Genomic DNA, 22,191 nt, shown 5'->3' with positions numbered 1-22,191 from the left:
CAGCAGGGATTCGAGTCTACGGGATTAGTTGACTAGATGCAGGAGCGCGTTTCTACAAGCGCTTCAGTAACACGGACTAGGTTCTGGATGTCGTTAGGTTTTATTTTACTTTTAGTTTGTTTTCTTTTCTCTCTCTCTCTCTTCTGCTTTCGTTTCTCTTCCCCCCCCCCCCCCCTCATCATATTCATTTCGAAATTTTTTTCAGCTTTGATGTACGCCGTCGTTCATCGAAAGCATTTCATTGCCGACCCGAGCGTCGCAGCACAGTTCAAGTGAGTCCCTTCTACTTTATTAATTACGGTTACGTTGAAACTTTCACTGTCCTTCACCCACATACTTAATATATATACATATACATGTATTTCTGTGTATACATATGTATATGTATATATATATATATATTTTATTCCGTCTGTTTCTTTGCCAATCAATTATACCGCTAACTCAAAATCGTCTATCCACTATCTTTATATATTATATACATCTGTTTGGCACCAGAATTGTCCTTCCGATCTGGATGATGCCAACACACATCCACTTCAAACGAATCCTGCCAACACATCGGCCTTTTTGTTTCGATTGCTTTCGCCCATCTCAACAAGTCACTGAATTTATAGTCCCATTGGTACTCTCTCTTTAAATTGATCCACTATACCTGTGCTGCAGAACTTGCTCAGGGGCATAAAACGTTGTCGTATTCATATTACCGTAGTAATTTGTAATAATTGAATAGATATAATACCGTAACCAGGTTTTTTTTCAACGGTAAGATAAGATTATTAATTATTGAATTATTTTTTCTTTACTTTGTTTTTTTTTCTTTCTTCCTTTCTTTCTTTGGCATAGGTTTTATAAATGTACATGGTGGTTTTGCCACATTATAGTGGAATGTGTTATCTACCATAGAGACTCGCGCGAACTTCTCAATAATTATACTTATAGTAATTTGCAAGAGTCAGATATTTCGACATTGCCAAGACGCCTCGTCAACATCCTCGTTTAGATAGTTTGTACGCTGAGTTAATGTAAATTTTAAGAGACGAATTGGCAAAAAGAAGCTGTGCCCGTATTCAGCTCTACCGAAATTACATAATTTTCATTTAATTTACTTATTTAAAATTAACTTTTTTTTTTCTTTCAAATTTATTATTCACGTTTTCTAGGAAACTCTGACTGCAACTGGTTTTATATATAAATTCCAGACTGCCCGGCAGTCAGATTGACAACAATCACAAAATTAAAATCGTAATACTAATACAATATTATGTAAATATATACATATATATATATATGTATATATATATATATATATTAATATTTAGTTTGTAAATATTTCATATAATAATATATTAATAACAACTGACTCTTTTTTCTCCATTTTTATGTGTTTGCTGCATCCCGACACACGAATTTGCGGGCCTTCACATTGCGATAGCTTGGTAAAATACCATACGAAACGTAATATACATTACAGTTTACTTTTTTTTTCAACTAACAAACTATATATATATATATATGTATGTATGTATGTATATATATATATATATATATATATGTATGAACATAAATGCAAATTAATGTTGTAAGCGGTAAGCATTGTGACGCTTCTCAATTGAATACTGGTTAACATTTTGTAATAACATTATTAAGTACGATCTATTCGTAATCTTACTAAAAAAATATTTATCGATAAAATACATACGGCACTATGATTTAACATTTAAAAATGAGATCTATTTCACTTCTAATAACGCGTGAACAGAAATTAACTAGCACTGAATTTTCGTCAAGTTTTTGTGTGGCGTCTTCACTTGAAAATTCTTATCTATTTCATGTCTCCTTCTTGCAGCATCAAAGATGTGTTCGGAACTGCGTTTATGAATATATGTATACGTATATATGCATGTGTCTGTATACACACATATATATATTTATATATATATATATATATTATTATTAAGTACTTATGCGTGTAGTTTAACAATAGCGTAACCGTTTTTTGACGACAGCACGTATCGAGGCCGTTCAAATCACAATTGAATCTGTGATCGATTTTATTAATGTATAGGTATGTTAATGTAGCGAAATAATACTCGTCGACGATCCAGCTCCGTGCGTACGATAAGAAGCGTTGATTCAGAAGTTCTCGATATCCGGATCGTTCGAGGGTCCAGCTTGAAGCGCTAACTGCATGCTGGGCTCTGTATTTCGCCTCTTCATTTTACTCTTCACCTTCTTCAGCATCGTGGCCTAGGAAGGGATAGGATCAGGAGGATGCACAAAGGAACGAACGAACGAACGATCGATCGATAACAATTGTCAATGCGAATGTCGAAGAAAATAGCGGTTTCGTTCACAACACCAGAATTGATAATTATATGCAATAATAATGATAGTGATGATAATAATAATAATAATAATAATAATAATAATAACAATAATATGAGTTTGCTCTTTTTTTTTTTTTTTTTTTGTTTCAAATAATGATGATAATAATAATAATTCGACAAATATGTAAACGAAGTATCGAGAAAAAATGAAATAAATTTACATAGTTAAAGCTAAAATATTTACTAATTGGAAGAATGCATGGCTAATCGATAAAATACGGAAAGCATAAACTGCGTTGGGCAATTGGTAAGATTCGGATGTGGAGTGAAAGGGTTGCATGCGCCGAGGAACAATCTTCGTACGAGAGGTCTGTCTGACGTTTTTATCAGTGGGATCACTCCGAAACTCCCCTCCCGTGCATTGCGCGCATTATTAATATACATATATGTATGTATTAGGTATGTGTATATATATATATATATATATATATATGTATATATACATGTATATTTTATATACGCACGGAGGAGTCTAGGTAGGGATCGCGCACCTTACAACGAATGATCAAACAACTGACTAGTTGCAAGCTGCAGAATGGTTGATTTACTCGTCCGTGCTCTTGCCCCCCTCCCCATTAGCAGGTAGAATCGACGGTTCGGTATTCCGACGCTTGATCTTATTTTTCTTCAACATGGTTGCCTGAAGTGAACAAAGGAACAAGGAGACATTAGTAGAGTGCGATTAGGGGAGGAATGCATGCGCTGACGGACATCAGCAGTTAGCTAATGCTTATCGCGGAGGTCATGAGCATGATAGCGTAACACGATATATATGTATATATATACATATATACATATATATATGTATATACAGATACATACAAATAACAAAACTACTGGCTAAATACAGACAGAATACCTATGATAATATTCAAAATTCACGTGCCACAAGTACTTAATACGTCGAATGACGATGATGATGATTATGATGGTGGTGATGATGATGATGATGATGATGTAGATGTAGATGTAGATGTAGATGATGACGGTACATCACCCCAGCATACCATTTCACTTTATGAACCCTACAAAACGAACTGCCGAACCGACAACCAATTAATGCTCGGATAATAATTTAAGCCGTATACGGTACGAATGCGCCAAAGTCTCGCGATCCTTGCTTGCGAATGATGTTCGTTTTGTACTGTTCATTCGTGGAATGTTGAGGCTGCAATGAATCTTAATTCAGTTTACCTTCAACGCAGACTTCAGGACTACAACATCGCCTGGACTCTGAACCCAGGGTTCTCCGTCTACCTGAACTGGCAAGTCTGAGTGTAGATGAATTTTTATATGTCCACCCTGAGCATAACATTATGAAATTTTTAAAACCATACCGACACTACGTCAGTCAGCTATGTCAAGGTAATCGTAGAAAACTTGTTTTGCAGCACTGTCAACGTTCAAGAAACTCGATTTATCATTCTCGACAGGTTCACGATTGCGGTAGCGTTAATTCATAAATTCATCTTACTTGAGCTATTCTCATAGCGGAGCGAAGACCAGACTGTATTTGTCCCAGGTGTACCACACCTGTAACTCCAACTACTTCCAACACCCCGTCCCAGTGATTCGGTTTGTTGAACTGATCCTCTTTCTCCGGACCCCACGGATTAGCGCCAGAGCCCCAACTATATTTATTTTACAAGTTTCGTGAGTACGGGGAATTACTTTTGCCAAATGAATAATGAATAAGTAACCTATACAGCCTGCGCGATACCTCAAAATATTCAGTATAATGATGCCTTCGACCTGCGGTAATTCTACTAGTTTTCCGTCGACTTCTAATCGTATTTGCTTGTGCAAGTCTTTACAGAGTTTCTGACCGACCATCTTGCGCAATCCCATTCTAACGTATACTCCCTTGTTGTGGAATCGACTGTTGAACTTGTTTGGATTTTCTTCCCTCGCATTGTGAAAGGCCAAACACAGATCGGCGTCGATTCCGATACCAAAGTAATTGTTCATTACAAATATTTGGGTATTATCTTCGCTCGTTGAACCAGCAACTGTAATTTGATGATGGTTTTTTCTTTATAATCACGGTTCACTTTTCATTGGGTAGAAATCGTCGTTACATCCGTACCTGCGGCATTGGGAACTTGCTGAGATTTATCCTCCTTATCTTCCGGGTGGAAAACCACCGTCCATCGATCCAACTTTATTTCCTCGGCATCGATGATGTCCCGCAATAAACTCAGCGGATCTTCTCCACCCGTGTACCCGGAACCCCAGCGCAAAACTCTTGCCAAATCGTTGCCAGTTCCCAAAGGAACAATTGCGCATGCCGGCGAAGAACACTCGCTATCTTGGCCAACGTTATCAAGGCATTGCAATACCCAGCCTATTGTTCCGTCGCCTCCGCACACAAGAATCTTGTAATTTCTTATATGCCGAAAAACGTACAGTCTGTAAGACAATGTCAATGATTTACCGCTCGCATGATTCTTGAGTATAAGGTCAAACGAGAGCGTCACAGAATATACTTCCAATCGCCACAATTTCACCAAATTTTTATCACGAGATGTTTCACTCACCCGGGAAGGGGGCCTCCGTTATCCAGATCGAACACTTGGTATGGATTCAAAAGCTTTCGAAAACTGGAAATTAATTCCAGACCCTGACATCCACCAGACTTGACATTTACAAATACAAGTAGAGGTTGAACACCAGGCGGTACCATACTCGGCTCGATGCTGGGCAGAAGCATTACTGTGAAAAGTAACATGTAAACCGGTTAATGGAGTTATTTTTAACAATAAAAGTCGATTTGTAACCGGTGAAAATCCTGTTGCATAAAATTTTACCTAAAAGGTGTTTGTCTTCGTATTTTGATTCGCGCAATGTGTACAATGCCTTTACGGCCTTGTTTGAATCCTCGTATATAATCACCATTGATCCATACTCGTAATAAATTGGGCCAATGGATGAAAATTTATTTTCTGTAAATTTTCAACGACAATGGTTACCGTCGAATACAATTGCATACGATTCGACAAAATATGACGCTTAATTGACCAGAGAGAAACGAACCTTTACCCAAGAACTCCGTCAACATATTCTCATAATTACGTTCTGAAAGATTGGGTGGAAGATTGCCGACAAATAACGCCAGATTCGGCCCGTGAGGATCTTGTTTCAACTGAAGGTAAAACCTCATCAATTCCATTTGACGGATCGAGTCCTTTCCAAGTAGCTTTACGATGTCCCAAGGTTTTTCGTTCCAGGACAGCACCCGTTCCGTAACTACTTGAAATTATAGTTTATTTATCGTTGTTTATTTCCGTTAAATTCTCAGTCAATTGTCAGCCGTGCGTTACATTATAGTACCTTATAATATCGTTCGACAAAATATTCGAAACTCACCACCACGATCCAGTAAAATCTCGCTGCAGCGATATTCCTCGCATTTGAAATTTTCAAGTCCAAACCGAAGAAGAGCTTCCCGAATAAGATCGGTGACGGTACTTCCTTCGTCAACAGGGACGTTGCAGAATGCCTCAGACACCTGAAGTTTACCTGGGTAGACTCGTACCTCGCCACACTCGTTGTCCCTGTGCGCATAAGCACGAACAAAAGTCAATGGTCACGTGTCCTTCGAACTCTTGGTAAAAATCGTAAAACGCTTACTTAAAACGCAGAAAGACAGCCGGACGCTTGCCTTCCTTCCGCTGTAAGTTATTAATGGGTGTTGGATCACACAAACGAGCTTCGTCGGCGGCGTACAAGTCAGTTAGGTAAAAGTTTTCTGTGATAGAAGAAGAGAATTCACGGGTAAGAGGACAACAAGAAATTGCGTCAAGTTGATCGGTAGACGAAATATAGGACGACGTTCAACGTACTCAGATCTTTCGTTATGTGGAATGCTCTTAGAGCTATGGTGAGGACCTGGTCGATACTGGCTTGACGAGGGACGTTGATAACTCGAAATATCCGACGCCTCGCAGAAATATTGCCATCGTAAACTTTGATCATCTCTGTAATGGCACATGGTAGATGTATGACCAGGGAGGTGAAAAGGTGCTTCTTGAAGGAGCCTACGCATGCAGACATTGGATAACTTGAAATACCTTCGTCTCTGTCGTCCTTTTCTTTCTGGGGCCTGGAATCCCGGCTGTGAGCACCGCTTTGCTGCGCCGGTTCATCATTGTCTCGATTCCGAGCGTCTCCGCTGCTGAATTCCTCTGAAATATTACGTGCTGTAAAAATAAACAAACGATAAAATATAGTCAACATTCAATCTCGGTAACTGCGGAACAATTTTCAAAACTCACTCTCGGTAGGCTGATTTGAATTTTTTTTTTTTTATTCTACCTAAATTCGCAGCGATACACAACGCAAGGACTCGAAAACTCGGAAGATAGACGAAAGACTGAAATATTTCAAACAGTCCAGTCTTGCGTTACGCTGCATCTTTGCCTTCACCTTTAAGGCATATATCGAGCATATATTACCAACGGTCGTAACATACTTAAAGATCAATGCAAAAGCCCGCCTTTCAAACTCGTCAATAAATGATAAATCCCATTTTTCAGAAAAAACTGAAAATGTGGGCAGATTTTTCGAGACCACAGATATCGTTGGAATGATTGAAATTTTTTTTGCTTTCGTTATTCTTTCGCCTCAGAATTTTTATAATTAATTATCCATGAGGATGGTTGAAATTAAATATTTGGCGAGGCCTGAGTCCTGATTATTTTCATAATTATAGATGCAGCACACGTTCCACCGATATGCAAGAAAATATTACCAGCCTCTTCTACATAATTTTAGTTTTCTGTCTTCCCTCTTAATTGGCTACAACACTTCTTACAACCAAACGTACACGATGGCTTTTTAAGCGCATAAGGATACAGCGGTACAAGGATTATGCCGATTGTCGCAATCCGTCGTGATGCTCGATTGCTGAGGATTGATCACAAGCATTGTAGAATCTCCACGCGATATCCAGCCAGCGTTATAGGTATAAAGAGTGACCGTGAGTACATGCAGTCAAGTGAAACACGAACATGCGAAAACTGCCAATTAAAAGCGTAATCCGTAATCACAAGTACTTGTACAAGGCTGAACCACGAACGACTAATTTTTATATTCATTATTTGCAATATCGATCAGCGCGTAGCAAATTATTTTTCTTTTTCTTGGCGAGGCTTTTTTGGGGGGCTAACAATAAATTATGAATGGGAAATTGAAATTTTTTCAAAATATAAATTTCCCTATCAAAATTAACGGATTTACGAGAATACACGCAGAGTCTACAAATTCGCTACTTCACTACCATTAAACTAAAGAGATATTCCCTTCGCTATACAAAGAGTACATTTGGAACCTACAGCAGGCAACATAAAATTATAATCGTTATTCTAGCAATATCAATAAATCTCAGAATATACAAACTGGCAAGAGGTTTTAAGTGACGCGGTATTTCAGTGATGAAACTTCATTTGAAACGATCCTATTTTGCGACTTCACCAGTCCTTTGCATTTGATGTTTTTCTTTTATTATCTCCAATTTCCATGATTCTCTTCTATTTTTCAGCACATTTTCCAATACTGTTTACGTGAAAGAAACTAGTGAAAAGTGATTGAATGAAAAACTGCATATTTTCATGGTTGATTATCGAAGCATGGCAATGCGAAATTTACGTTTATCTAGCTTTTCACAACTGTCAATAGCTGTACAAAATGAATATCGACTGTTCGATAGGACATTTTCATTAATGTTCATGTTAAGCCGGCACGAAACAACAGTGAGGATATATCAGCCATACGAAGCTAAAACACTTACGATTCCGCGAATGATAAAATTGGTCTGCAAGATAAAGAGTACGAAGTATGCACACAATCGCTTATGCTTGTACGCGGGACGATGAAGAGTAAAGTATGGGTCAGAGCTTTCCACCCTTGAGCGTAAGTGTAGTTGACTATTCGGTATGCACACATACATGGTTCGCATGGCAGAGGATGGATTAATAATCTAGGTACCTCGAACATAAGGAGGGGAAGCATGACAATTTCCATGGCAGCTACGATGCAAAACTAGTGAAAGGCGCCTCAAAGCTGCGGCAAGGTGGCCTTCGCCCCCAATTTGTTCACTCTCAGCGAAATCGAATTGCTCTCCAGTGTAATCTTCAAAGAGAAGCAAACAATAGTCCGAATTTTCTTTATCCTTCACCTTTTAAAAACTATTCAAAGAAAACGAGCTGTACTCGATTCCTGCTCTCCCAAACACCCGACTGCATCGATACACATTAATGTTCAGAAGCTGTTACGTTATTATATCATCCCGATACATGATACCTACTGTCCGTGACAAAATGAATCGTAGCAAGTTTTACCAAACTAGCGTAATTCTGTATTACTGACTTTGCTTACTTGTTTATTATTTTTTTTTTTTTCAAGAATCTACGTCACGCTTAACAACTTGTGAATCTCTTTACAATGGTTGTGATAATACAAAGGATAATTTGAAGGGGGCGTTAATATGCACGTGGGTAACTATAAATGTGTGTACATTAGTGGTCGATGAACAGCAGGAGTGCGATGTTAGGCGTGAGACGTTATCTAAAAACATCTTGCGGGTATGGATTGGATGCTAAATGAATTCTATTCTTATGATTATCTTCAAGTATTATTCGACTACAGGACACTGTGAAGAAATTCAATTTACCTAGAAGTTCGTCTCACAAACTTTTAGTACGTAGTAATTACGAATTGTAAATATTTATTTCTGTCGGCTCTCTTTCCAAGCTTTACATTCTACTCTAGAATGATTAAAAATTGATTCTACATTACTGCAACTATTACAGCTGCAAATACGAAGCATTATGAATTATAATTATTATACGTTCAATCCTACGGTGACAAGGTGTAAATTTTATTTTGATCATAAACGTATAGATATGCGTAATAATTTATGTACCTACCCTGTCAATGTTCAAGGTTGTATACATGGCGTGAGATTATTACAGAAACGGAATTAATTGACTTGGAGAAAAACTGGATAATGTTTTTGAGTAAATAGATTACAGATACCAGGATATTGTGCGATAGTGCTTGATCGATATAATGTGAAAAATAATATATGTTATTGGAACCGCATACATTTAAAGAATATTTAAGTATGACGCGAGAATTTTATTCGAGATCAGAGTATTCGGAGTAATAAACTGTATTTGAGATTTTACTATACTTCTAATCCAGATCTTCCATAAGCAAAATGATGTAGTTATGTATAATTCGATTTTTCAACAAGATTCAAATAGTTAGAAAAATATTAGGCCTTATGCTAAGCAAGAGGCAAACTGCAGTGTTAATGATCGTACCTTGATGCAAAAATAGAAAAAGACGAGCAATGATATTTGAATACTCAAGACACGGAAACATTGACCAGAATTAAATTCAAATGTAAGTTTAACGTGTGATACGTATGCATGTATATTAGGGTGCATCAAGAAAAAAAATTTTTTTCTCTTTGAAACAAGATCATAAGTTTTATTTAGGTATAAAAATACACCTGTTAAAATTTGAGCTCTTAATATTAACATTGAGAGCTTGCGCGTCGCACTTTTTATATTTTCTACAAGAATAACACGGGAAAAATAGTTGTTGCTCCTTCTGATCTTTATAACTAGCTAACGATGCGTCGTACAGAAAATTCACTCACAGATTCTTGTAGGGGATTGAAGGTTCTACAAAACAGGTCTGGTATCATTTTATGATAAATCTAATCTTTCAAAAGTTATTTGAGTTGCAAAATTATTTAAAGACCTCGAATAACTTTTGAAAAAGTAGATTTATCATAAAATTATGTCAGACCTTTTTTGTAGAAAGTTCAATTCCCTACAAACATATGTCTGTGAATTTCCTGTACGACGCATCGTTAGGATGCGCAACCTTTTAATGTTAATATTAAGACCTCAAATTTTAACAAGCGTATTTTTATACCTACATGAAACTTTTGAACTTGTCTCCGAGAAAAAAAAATGTTTTTTTTTCTTTGTTTTGTTTTTCGACACACCCAAATATATACGTATATATCTGAACATCGTTCGAATTCTTGACATTCTGTATAAACCGGTGATGTATCGATACAATAAAACCAGATAAAAGAAGGCCGAGTAATATTTATCGTTAGCTCGATTATCGTCCATTTTGTGCGATACACTTTCGGTAGAATAATGGTAGTGAAGCAGACACTTACGGCAAGAATACTCACGCGCGAGAACTTCCTTGCGACGCACCTGGACCCCAATGATCGCCTCCATAGGGACCTCGGTGCGAGGTATACTGATTGCATGCGGAGGCAGGTATATTGGCTCCAAATTTCCAAACGTGCACTCCGGCGGTATGTTCTTGTGGCAGTAGGCATGCGACTGTAATCAGATTCGACGTTTCAACGATCAATGTAGACGAACCTTGGTGGTGTTACCATTCAAACGAATAAAAGTAGCTTATCCTGGTTAAGGAACGATCGGGATGAATTACCGTCATGCCACACCACTCGCACCGATATCCAGAAAGACATTCCGCCGACCAGCAAGTCTTCTTGCATACCACGCATTTCGAATTGCTGGGAAGATTCCCTTCCCGCCAATGATGGGTGTGACGCACCGAAGCTAAATCCTTCCCTGGCAGGTAAGTCGCGTTCTCCTTGCAATCGGCAACCGCAAAATCCTGGCAATCCGTGTGCACATAGTACTCGCATACTGTGCATCGAAACAAACAGGTATCAATACTCTTCTTCGCTCTTTGGTGAAAATTTTTACCGAAACACGTAAATCGTTTCGGTCTTGGAACTGACAAGGATTACGAAAATTACGGGGGTTTGATGTCAAGGCATAACTTTCTAATCTGAGTTTTTTTTGTTTTGTTCATCGTCAACCTTGTTATTCGCTACACGTTTGTTCAGAATTTGAAAAGCAAAATTTACCCAACCGTCAATAAATTATGAATTGTTAGTTTTTGCGTATAAATTATACTTACTCTCACAGTGAATCGATGGGCTATCCTCGAGGCGTTTACGACATACATTGCAGAATTTTCTTTTGTGGTGCACTTGTTCCGACCAACAATGTGCAACCGGGTTCTGCAAAAAAAAAAAAATTAAAGACAACGTGAAAAAACGCAAAATTCAGACGTCAGCAACTTACATAATTGCAAAACATAATATAAAATATCGAAATTAATGAGAATAAATAAAAAAAAAAAAGGCTGAAAGAAACGCGAACGATGAAATTGTCAAGTAGCACGTGCGAGTTGGTAGTCGGACACGCGTGGTGGATGACCGTATGTACGCGACCCGTTGCGGTGACGTCATAATTTAAGTAGTAGCAGGTTATCGAGTGTACGGTCGTCCGGCGGCGTAGAAAGAGCGTCGAGTCCCGTCATAGTCGGACAGGTGAGAATAAGACGGGTGAGTTTCGGTCTGACCAACGCGGGAGCGTATCTACTTTGACGAGGAGTTTCACAGCGGAGAGGCAGCAACCGGAGGCAACGGCCAAAGAGAGCCGGCGGAGCTCTCTGTTATTGATCGTCGGGCTGTCCGAATTGCCCGACGATTCGAGTCGCGGATAGAGGCACAATATTGGCGTTAAGATAATGTTAAATGAGACCCGCTGTAGCGGAATTTCTGAATTTTCAAAAATTGACGCATCGCGCTGTTGTCGTTACACTAAAAATATAAAAATAACCACTTTTCTCGACTAAGAGGGGGAAAAATAATTTATTTTATATGTTTATTCGTCATCGGCAATTGAGGATAGAAATACCACGAGGTTGCAAGATCGGTAATGGTCTGATTTCAGTTCTTAGAATCTGTATTCTCATTTCATTTGTCCACTTCAAATCAAACCATGATCAATCACTGTTGATCAATGCATTGAACAGCGTTTTTCAGAAAGCCTGAACGGTTGTTCGCGTCGCCGATTTTTTTCCATCGGTGGATTGAGAAATTTAGATTAAAGCAATCACCACGTGCCAAAATTAATGCGTAGTTTCCGTGCAATTTGTCGAATTTCGTACACGGAAAGACAGGAATTGACACGAGAGAAGTAAAATCAAAGATGAGTGAAACGATAGTTCGGCCTGTTGTGTATACAATAGGAAGACATGTGTAAAGTTTATTAAATTATTAATCTTACCTTGATCAGGCTTGCCGCGATGCTGGAGCAGGGAGAGACGACGGTCTTGAGACAGCGGTCGTGCACCACGAAGTTGCAGACTGTAACAGAAATGTTTGAAAATATATTTTAAGAAACTGGCTCGAGGATAGCGTGTATGTAATGCGCATATGTGTATATTGAGTTTTATTTAGCTGGAAACAAAATATAAATCTGTTAAAAGACGTGGAGTTAAAGAGAGAGAGGGAGAGAGAAAATGAAAACGCAAATTTCCCGACACGCGCACGATGACGTGTAAGAAATTTAATAACGAAACGAGTTGCAACTGTATAACAATTAAGGGATATCCGTGTATCCGTGAGACTGTGTAGGTTTTTTTCATCCTCCTTATCCTTGTATACACAAACGCTGCAAGAGACACAGCCTCTTGCGCCGGATAAAATAAATGAGAAATTCATCCTGCCGAGTGTGTACTTGTCAGTTTCCTCCAGCAGCCGTCATCCCTCAACACGAGTGTTTGCGCGAGAACTTCCAAGAGGAAATGTCAAACACCGAGTGGAAGATTTTTATTCTTTGACAAGTAGCTTACGCAGCTACTGCTGCTGCGCCGATCCAGACATACCTACACTTGCCGCGATACGAATAAAGGTACGATCCTCTGCGAGGGTCTCAAACCTTCGCTGCAGCCCGACAATATTTTATACATTTTTAATTCGACTATGTAAACATGCGCACACGTATTTTTTTAACTTGTAAATATAATATAACCCGCCTTGAGTCACCTACGGCAACTTTTATGTTTATTGAACGGTAATCCAGAAATTGGATATTTTCACCCTTGCGTATTATACGTGAAAAAAATCTGCGGATTTACCGGCGAAACTATACACCAGATCGTGGATTGATCGACAAAGTAAATCCATCAATTTCGATTAACGTCCAAGATGAACATTTATACACACTGCAGATCATCCAAATGTATTTTGACCTCTAGGTTGATATAGCCTGCAGCAATGACACAAACGCCACAAAAAAGTTACCATAATATTCGCACGTTTCGCTGAAAGTAAAACTGCCGATTTTCTATTAGAAAAAAAAAACATATCAAGATATGGTCATTCGATACAATTTATCAAAAAACATGTATCATTTTCATTTAACAAGAATCTATCACGAAAACTTTTAGCTATCGATACCATTCCTAATAGAAATCATAATTTAGTACGTTAGATTTTACTATTCGATCGAGTCCAAAAATGTTCCCACTGTACATATGTTTAAAAATTCCCTAGCCTTTCACCGAGTTTATAAGTCTATAAAAATTTAATGCTTTATTAGGAGTTGGCTAAATACCAAAGTACAACGACAATTCATCTTCGAAGCTTAATACACGGATCATGTGAACGTGTGTAACACGCGTGAAGAAAAAAAAATTTCTCGAGACATCCGCGTCTGGATGTTACAGGGCGTAAATGAGTCGCAGCTAGAAGGAGAGAAGGCCGTATAACTGAGAGAGCGAGAGAAGAAACAGGCGGTGACGTTATATCGGAGAATGCGGCATAAGAAGGAGAAGGGCGAGACAAAAACATGAGCAGCACATAGGTACCCACTTACTTAGATGCAATTTGCAATTCATATACCTACGACACTCCGGGGGCAGTGCTTGAGATGTGTAATACAGTATCGATCTGGGGAGAAGCACCAGCAGCACCGCCGGCACCTTTCCTCGGGTAATCAAGCCGTCGATTAACCAATCGATAATCTCAAGAGTCAGCCTAAGAGGAAGAGCGAGAGAGCGAACGAGCGAGAGAGAGAGAGAGAGAGAGAGGAAGAGCTCACGCTGCAGGAAGAAGAGCCGATTGAGATATTTTGTATACATGTATGTAGCTTGCATGCATCAGAGAATAAAATTTATCTGACCCTTAAGCCGAGGTGTTGTGCTGCCTGTAAATGTATAACCGACCAAAGGCGGTACAGTATCATCGCTTTGTGGGTTCACAAGTTGTAAACCGTAAAAACGGCTATTCGCAGGCGAAAAAAAGAAAATCTCAGTTTATTAAAACCGCGGGTTGTTAATTGCGTAATCCGTTTGCGTCGACAGTGTCTATTTTCTGCTGATAGGACCGCCAAACCTCTAAAATAAAGTGCCCTTGGGACGAGTTGCGCGCTTCTCTATCGGGTTGGGCTCCTAGGTCTATACACAAGCTTCAAACTGCCACACACACGCGCTCACACACACGCACACACACAGACACTCCGATATCGAATTCGCTGTGTAACGCTGCACGGACGGTTCGTCCCGGGACCAATTCCGCCTCTCTTCTACTTTTACCTTTACTTTTTTACCCTCCCCTTCGCCCCTCGAGATCGAACCTCGACATGGGCGAAGGAGGTCGCAGGCATGTCCTCGCGCAATTCGTGCCAAACTCGGTTTCTGCTTGGGTCGCCCCTGCAGGGCCACCCCGATCATTCCATTCTCAGTTGCCGGATAAGCTTCGGTTGTTTTCGAAGAAATCGAACCGGGTGGAATTAAAACGTGGAGAAGGAGGGAAAAAAATTGCCAGCATCCAAGTTATTAGAACGGAGGCAGCAGCATCACCCTTTTTTCAGGCGAAAGCTATTCCATGCCGCCCGATGAAAACAACTCCATTATTTATACATACGTATATAGGTACAGGATGGGGTCGATCTAGACATGTGCCTACCGAATAAAGATGCGTTTATATACGAGCCCCTGTACCAAAGCTGCTGGGAAATTATTTTTTTCCGCCTTATACATTATACTCTAACCCTAGGACCGAAGACTGATCGTTAAACGTATACACTAGCTTTTCAAACACAATGTCCAAACGAACATGTACACTTTAGTACACACAGACGTGTATGTAGGTTTGAACCTGAAATGGACAAGTATCACGACGCGTACGAATACATAATTTTACCAATTTTTCAGTAATACAGAGAAAGAATGAAAGTATTCAAAACACAGTCTCGAACTTGAGGTGTTCAGATTTTTGAAATATTCTGCTATTACCACCAGTGTATATACATATATATATATATATATATATATATGTATATATACCCCACGAATTTAAGCAATTTTCGGACAAGCACGAAATCGACTTACGTCGACACACGGCATATGCAACGAAACCGGAAAACGGATCAAATTGACAAATGGTAGGACGAGGCGTCGAAAATTACAACATCAAAGTCCGACTCGTGGATGCAATGTAGGAAGAAAATAGAAATAAGGAGAAGAAGGAAAAAGTGTTGGAGAAGGTATAAAATGTACACACATGTCGGGTGTCTATTTTAAGCACCAGAGAGCAGATTTCGCGTACTAACACTTGGCGCGACGTGAGCTAACGGTTTATAACTCCCCGATTGTACTTGGAAGTGAGAGAGAATACTCGGCGTACTATCCGTACGATCATTACACGCATGTGCAACGTATTAATCGAGGAAAGGTTGGATTCCCCGGAAAATCACCTTTCGGCAGACACGTTTTACAACGACGAAGAATTAACGCTGTTTGCGGTTCGCCGATCTAATAAAAGGGGAAATGTCGAAAAAACACGAACGACGAAAATGCCGCGAATAAGCGCTGCAGACATCGCTGTAAAATCGGACGCAGGATTTCCCGCGATGAGACAAAGGGCCACTGATGCTCACGGGAGTTACGAATATGTGCTGTGATTTTCATTGTTTAAGTGTATATATGCTAATAATTACATAAAATAATAATTTTCAACCCATTATAATTTATCACAAAGTTACAGCTAGGTATCTTCTGTTGCCCACGCGATGTGTTCGATCAAGCAGCGAGTTTTCCCATCTAGTTTCAAATGCATAGTCAGAATATGACGGTGCGAAAAAAAGTCTCAGCGATATCGGTCACAGATTATTTCCCTAAAAATTGGCAGATATTCACCAAACATTCCTTCCGCAGCTTAGAATCAATACCACAAACCGTTACACATGCTTTGATAAATTTCTAAGTGACCGTTGGCACTCGCAAGTTGGTTGAGTCTCAACTCTTGTCGTCGTCAATTGCGGTTGCGGAAGTCTGATTAGATTGAGTTATAATTAAGTGCATGCGTCTTTCTTCGTATACTTACGTAATTCAACGGCCCTGTAGCTATAACGTCGCCGCTGTATGTCGCACAACGATTACTGAACTTGACCGGGAGTAACGACTAACGCGTGCGTGTTCACGGTCTCGTTTCCAACAGGTACCTGCTGTGACTCTTTGTTTCATTTTTTTCTATAACCAATTCACCCTGCGAAAAATTCTACGACAATATGCTTTCGCGGTGAAAATTACAGCGCAAACTTTTCATACAAACGCCGTAACAGTGGTGGTCTTGCAAGTAGAAAACGATCCGTTTCTTAGTACACAACGTTTGCAATGTGGTCGTTCTCGCAAATGATACATCACTCGAGGTTGCCTAGCTGGTATTATGATTTCAGCATACAGTCTAATGGGTTCAACCGCAAGTTCCAAGTATAATAAATAAAATGTTGATTTTCTCGTACCGTAACTGATCTCTGGGTCTATAATTACATACTTATATGGGTATAGGTACGCTAAAAATACGCGGCGATGTATTACCGTGTGTAAAATTCGTTGACCGTGTTCAGAAAGCAATGAACAAAAAAAAAAAAAAACAGTTTTACTATCAAGTTACGCATAATTGAAATAACAGTATATACGCGGATGACTATTATTCATCAATTAATTACACCGGAAATTGCGTAGTATATTATCTTCTTGGAGTACACGTCATACTTGCGTATTGTACACGCACCCTCGATGGAGTTTCCCTCCGTTAATATATAATATAAAATACACCGAGACACGTACGTCTATGAAACGCGTGACACGCACGGCACATCATGCAGCCTGAATAAAATCGATGGGTAAAATACACCTGGATAATCTGCCTATATGCGGAGACATTACGCACGGAAATTATCGCAGGTCAGAGCGTGTTGCCTTATACTTGGCACCCTACGCACTTTAGTCTACTCTCCTCTAAATTTATCGCAGTGGAACATCTCTTGACGGCCTACAACTGGGGTTCTGACGCATATTCAAACCTTCCAAACGAAGGATATATGTGTACATTATATTATTCGACGTTACACGGTGTATTGTCTCAACGAACTCTCCGGTCTCCTACAACATTTTCTCCCACACATGCGTCGACGTAGAAGTAACGCAGGGTTGTCGAAAAAACTGATAAGTCCAACAATCGACAAAAGTTGCACGGAGTTCGATTGATAATGTAAACTTGATTACTTGAAAATGCCATAATTTTTTTTTGTTTTCTCTTCAATCTGAGACACACGCGTAAATTCTTATAGATATCGTTCGTGAATAGAATTTAACTCGCAGCACTGTAACCGAAGAAATAAGCTGTTACCACATTGTTATAACGATATAGCAATAAAACATCCAGTCTAACGGCGACGATAAACTTCAATTCCAAAGAATATGAAATCAATCGTAAAGAAATTTGCGAATGTGTGATAATTTTGCAACAACCCTGAAGTGAATTACAAGGGTAAGTTTGCGTGTAACGTACGAGACGAAGCAACGTCGAATTATTATCGACTGCAGCTTCAAGCTGTGGTGGAATAAGACGAAATACGTGAAGAAATAAAAAAATATCTATACATTGTACATACGTGTGTGTGTGTGTGTGTGCGTGTATGCGCATATCGGAGGGTGAGGAGCTGGTAATAGAGGAAAGAGTAACCCAGTTCTGGTAAAATAGTAAGCGTTCGGTTATTCGGTCGTTGGTTACTCCTCTCCGAACGAAACCCGTCGCTCGGGTTTTCTGCCCGTGTTTATGTGAATGTATCTAGGTTCTGTGTGGGGGGCAGGGACGTTGACGTCACAGGGGCTGGCGGGCAGGCGGCTGGTTGCGGGTGGTGGAAGCGGGCAGGGCAACCAGCGGGAGTGCCGCCATAGCGTCCACATAGCCTCCTCGGCACAGCTTCCATAGCCCGCTTCCATAGTCGCCATAGCGCTGCCACCCCCCAGCCACCCCCTCACCCTCCTCCCCGTACCTCCCTCCCTCCCTCCCTCCCGCGATCAATGCTCGTGCGAGCCGCGATGCGCGCGTCCTCGACCCCCGCCTCGTCCTCCTCGATCCGCGTCGTTCTTCGCGCTACGACGCTTCGGTGCTCCGGGCAGCGGCGTCGAGAGGCTGAAAGCCCGATTACGTATCCTGCCTCCCTGAAACACCCTGTAGAAATACGGGGTGGTTGTATGGACATACCGCGGGTGCAGGTGCGAGGAGACCGCCACGTTTCCCTGTTCCTTCCAGGGTTCCCCTTGCAGGGCGCAACCCTCCAGCCCGCCAAAAAGTTGTACTCGTCAGGTACAGGAGAGGCGGAAACGACGAGGTCCGGTCCGGTCCGGTCCGCCTGCTGCAAGCTCGATTAATCGGCCGACCCCGAACCGAACGGAGAGGGCCTCGAACGCTTTGGCATTCGAATCCATTCATGTCGGCTTCAAACATCCATTCATCGCCGTTGGAGGTCAGCCAGATATTCACACCCCGCTTGTCCTCCTTCCGACTTCATTTCACTGCTTTAAAATCCTACCCAACCACCCCCCCATACTCCCATACTCCCCCACTCTGCTCAACTTCTCTCTCTCTCTCTCTCTCTCTCTCTCTGTCTCTCTCTCTCCCTCTCCCTCCGAAGGCATCGCGGTGACGATTATCCCCAGGATCGACCTGCTTTCGGTTATCATGAATATCGTTACTCGACCGAGGACTCTATTATACCCGTTATCGATCACCGAATGTATGTACTGCACCGAGCATGAACGAGATTAGTGTAAACATCGGTGCACTCTTCCGGCCCTTTTATCACGGCACAAATTGATCATGATCCAATTTCTTCTCTGTTCAATGAATCCTGCTTTGGTGGTAGTAAGAGAAACCGGCGATCCGGTGTTCACTCCGGTCAATGAAATATCAAGGTGTCGACGATACGTGTAATGCAAAACAGTTACGTCAGAAATAAAAACCAAAACCAGAAACTATTCCTGCGTTGGTGCGAAGTAGGTACCAATCGGATTCGGGAAACGTCACGTATCACAAATCCCGTGCAAGAAGTAATTAGCCTATAGTGCTTTCGAAACCTGGCTGATCTCCTCGTAGAGCAAAACTATATATATCCTTAGGACGTAAGTTCTCAAGGTACTCCGAGTTAAAAAACAAAATGGTGTACAATAAATTAGGTAAATATCCCGCAGATCAGGTACCAGTGGGTACGGTTCTTCGATTCAAGGGTTGTTCTCGTTAGAACGAACGAAAGGACGACGAAGACCTTGAAGACGGGTGTAAGAGACACGCACACGCGTCGAACAGACAGACAGTGTAGGATCGTGTACGTGTCGTAGATATCAGGTTTGTGAGAAAGATGCGAGATAAGAAAGGATGTCTATGCGTACCTTCGCAGGTGTACCCCTGCTGTAAGAGGCCCCAGAGCATGTCCGTGCAGTGATGACAGTAGGTGGGTTTGTGAAACGTTTTCTTACTGAAGCTGTGCCCATGGCTGGCTGGTGTCTCGGCCGAGACCGACGCCATGATCCCTGACCCACCGCGGCACCGTTTACGCCAGATTTTCACCGTGAAATTACACAAGGCACACGCCGCACATTTGATTATAATGTATTACATGCCTATGTGATCTCGAAACCGTACGCGAACATTTCGATGCCGTAGGGTGTCCCTGTCGATAAACGTCGCGTTGTGCCTAGGGCGCATTTCCTGATATTTCACAGCGGCGTATCTTCAACACCGCGGTCCGCACACAGCTGACCATATCAACGCACTGCTGCGTACGCGTGCGTGTGCGTTTGCGGGTGTGCGTAGGTGTGCGTGCGTTGCAAATATTGAAATTAGTAACGCCGAAGGGGGTCGCGACAAGGGATGAGAGAAGATGCGTACGGAGGAAAAAAAAAAAAAAAAAAAAAAATGGATAATCAGCGGATTCTTCGTTGCTCCTCCGGAGACGAAGGAGAACAATCGTTTCGCTGGCGTGACGGTTTTCTCCTGCGTTTCTTCTCCCCAACTCTCTTCCTCCGGTGATCCGGCCGATCTGCGTCGCTCTCCGCTCCGATTCCTCGCCGCTCGGCACCGCAACGACCGGCGAGCTTTTTCGAGCTCTCTCCTTCTCTTTCTCTCTTTCTCGCCTTCCCTCACCTTCTCTGTCGCCCGTTATGAGTACGAGGTGCAGGGACCGACGACGAAACCACCTCGCGTTTTCGGCACACTGCACTTGCTTTTCAGCCCCGCAAGCAGGGACGGCGCACGCCACGTACGCCACCCCAACCCGGACTCGAGCCGTTCCCGTCCTATCCGTCCTATCAACCCGACGGACCGACGGACCGACGGATCAGCGTCTCGACGTCGGAACGACGACGTCACACACTCACGCGCCGACGCGCCTCTGCACCATGACATCCGCGCAACGCGACGACATCCCGGCAACTCTCGACTCCCCCTTCACCTCGCCGACCATCTATTCATCTACTTATCTTCTTATCTTACGCCTATCCGACGTGTTGTTATTATCTTCCCGTAGAGCGGTGCGCGATCTATGAGATAACTATACACAACTTAGACATCTGGCTCGCCAGCTCGCTCGTTCTTCGCGCACTGAGTAATGATGCCTGCGGGAAAACACGCGCTCCGCAAGTAGAACTAGGGCACTGCCTTTATTACTGCGCGAGTAAAGGTCCGATTCACGCCCTCTCGGGGTTCTTGACTTTGCGGTAAATCATCCGTGATAATCGAATGATTCGGATATAAAACCAGTCGGCGAGGATTCGACGCCGGGCGAGAAACTCGATGCACTTTACGGAGTCGATGCTTTTTTTTTGTTTTTTTTTTTTTTTTTTAATTTTCACCCGCGTAACTGCTCCTGGACGTTAGTCACTCGGCGATAGCGCAATAACCGTGTAACGTAGTTCGAGAGTTCGGCGCGCGTTTATTCAAAGTCAGGGTCTCCCCGGTGTGACGGGGAAAGAATCGCGGCTATCCTGGAATCGCGCAAGCCGCTGCACAGGCGCACTATCAGCTCAGCCCAGGAAGCGAACGGAAGAAGGTCTGGTGTCGATGACGATGACGATGTCGGCGTCCGCCGCAGAGGTGTACATTTCGGGACGAAGATGACGGTGATGATGATTTATCGCCGCGTCACAATAGAAAGACGCGAATCGCATCGGCGACCCAGAGCATCGCAGCAGCTCCGTTAAACGCCGTCAGACGGATAGAGTGGCCGCCGGTGCAGGACGAAGTCGAGGATGTAAAAGCTCTCGAACCGATCGCTGGTGACCACCTCTCTGTTCGCCGAGCGAGTAAAGCTCTCGGGATTCCGTTAACGCCTGCGGATCCGTGCGACGCGGTGATGACGGGAGTTAATGCTCGCGCGAAAAGTAAAAAGCTCCTCCAACCGTCGTAAGTCGGGATCATATTTTAAACCGCAACCCGCCGCGGACGCGCGAGTCGATTATCGCCGCTGCAAGCTCTAGCGTGATGCCGCAGCGATCCCGATATCCTCTTCGGGCTGCGGTTGTTCTCCGGTGATCATCTTCGCCCCTTTTTCTTTATCCCTTCTTTCGCTATTTCCCGATGTAATTTTTCTCAACG

The 22,191-nt window shown here is 41.8% G+C and overlaps 1 protein-coding gene across 7 annotated transcripts; it reads right to left on the bottom strand.

Annotated features, from left to right (window-relative positions):
* Nucleotides 1-160: 160 nt before the first annotated feature.
* Nucleotides 161-21,869, bottom strand: LOC124296806 (diacylglycerol kinase theta). 7 transcript variants are annotated; one of them, XR_006906461.1, is made up of 19 exons: nt 19,989-21,869; nt 12,533-12,612; nt 11,376-11,478; nt 10,878-11,098; nt 10,594-10,765; nt 8,376-8,519; nt 6,461-6,589; nt 6,233-6,367; nt 6,021-6,138; nt 5,757-5,944; nt 5,424-5,639; nt 5,198-5,332; nt 4,928-5,102; nt 4,477-4,799; nt 4,111-4,399; nt 3,865-4,021; nt 3,585-3,692; nt 2,882-3,030; nt 2,146-2,250 (listed from the first exon to the last, which is right to left on the bottom strand). XR_006906461.1 is itself a non-coding variant. In XM_046747184.1 (18 exons), exons 1-18 carry the CDS (start codon nt 20,122-20,124, stop codon nt 2,935-2,937), a joined length of 2,925 nt encoding a protein of 974 aa, XP_046603140.1. In that variant the 5' UTR covers nt 20,125-21,869; the 3' UTR covers nt 161-2,934. The 7 variants fall into 7 exon arrangements, 6 of the variants coding, with proteins under 6 accessions (XP_046603140.1, XP_046603138.1, XP_046603142.1 ...); XM_046747184.1 differs by having other exon boundaries at nt 161-3,030; XM_046747182.1 differs by lacking the exon at nt 2,882-3,030 and having other exon boundaries at nt 161-2,250.
* Nucleotides 21,870-22,191: the final 322 nt, after the last annotated feature.

The sequence above is a fragment of the Neodiprion virginianus genome, chromosome 1, assembly GCF_021901495.1.
Source record: "Neodiprion virginianus isolate iyNeoVirg1 chromosome 1, iyNeoVirg1.1, whole genome shotgun sequence".
Lineage (NCBI taxonomy): Eukaryota > Metazoa > Arthropoda > Insecta > Hymenoptera > Diprionidae > Neodiprion > Neodiprion virginianus.
This window is presented reverse-complemented; position numbering and strand designations above follow the sequence as displayed.

Coding starts and splice junctions, on each gene's coding strand:
- LOC124296806 (XM_046747182.1), bottom strand. CDS start 20,124: ATGGCGTCGGTCTCGGCCGAGACACCAGCCAGCCATGGGCACAGCTTC. Junction 11,099..11,375: donor CCCATCGATTCACTGTGAGA/GTAAGTATAATT, acceptor TTCGATGCACAG/TATGCGAGTACTATGTGCAC. Junction 5,333..5,423: donor GACGGAGTTCTTGGGTAAAG/GTTCGTTTCTCT, acceptor GAAAATTTACAG/AAAATAAATTTTCATCCATT.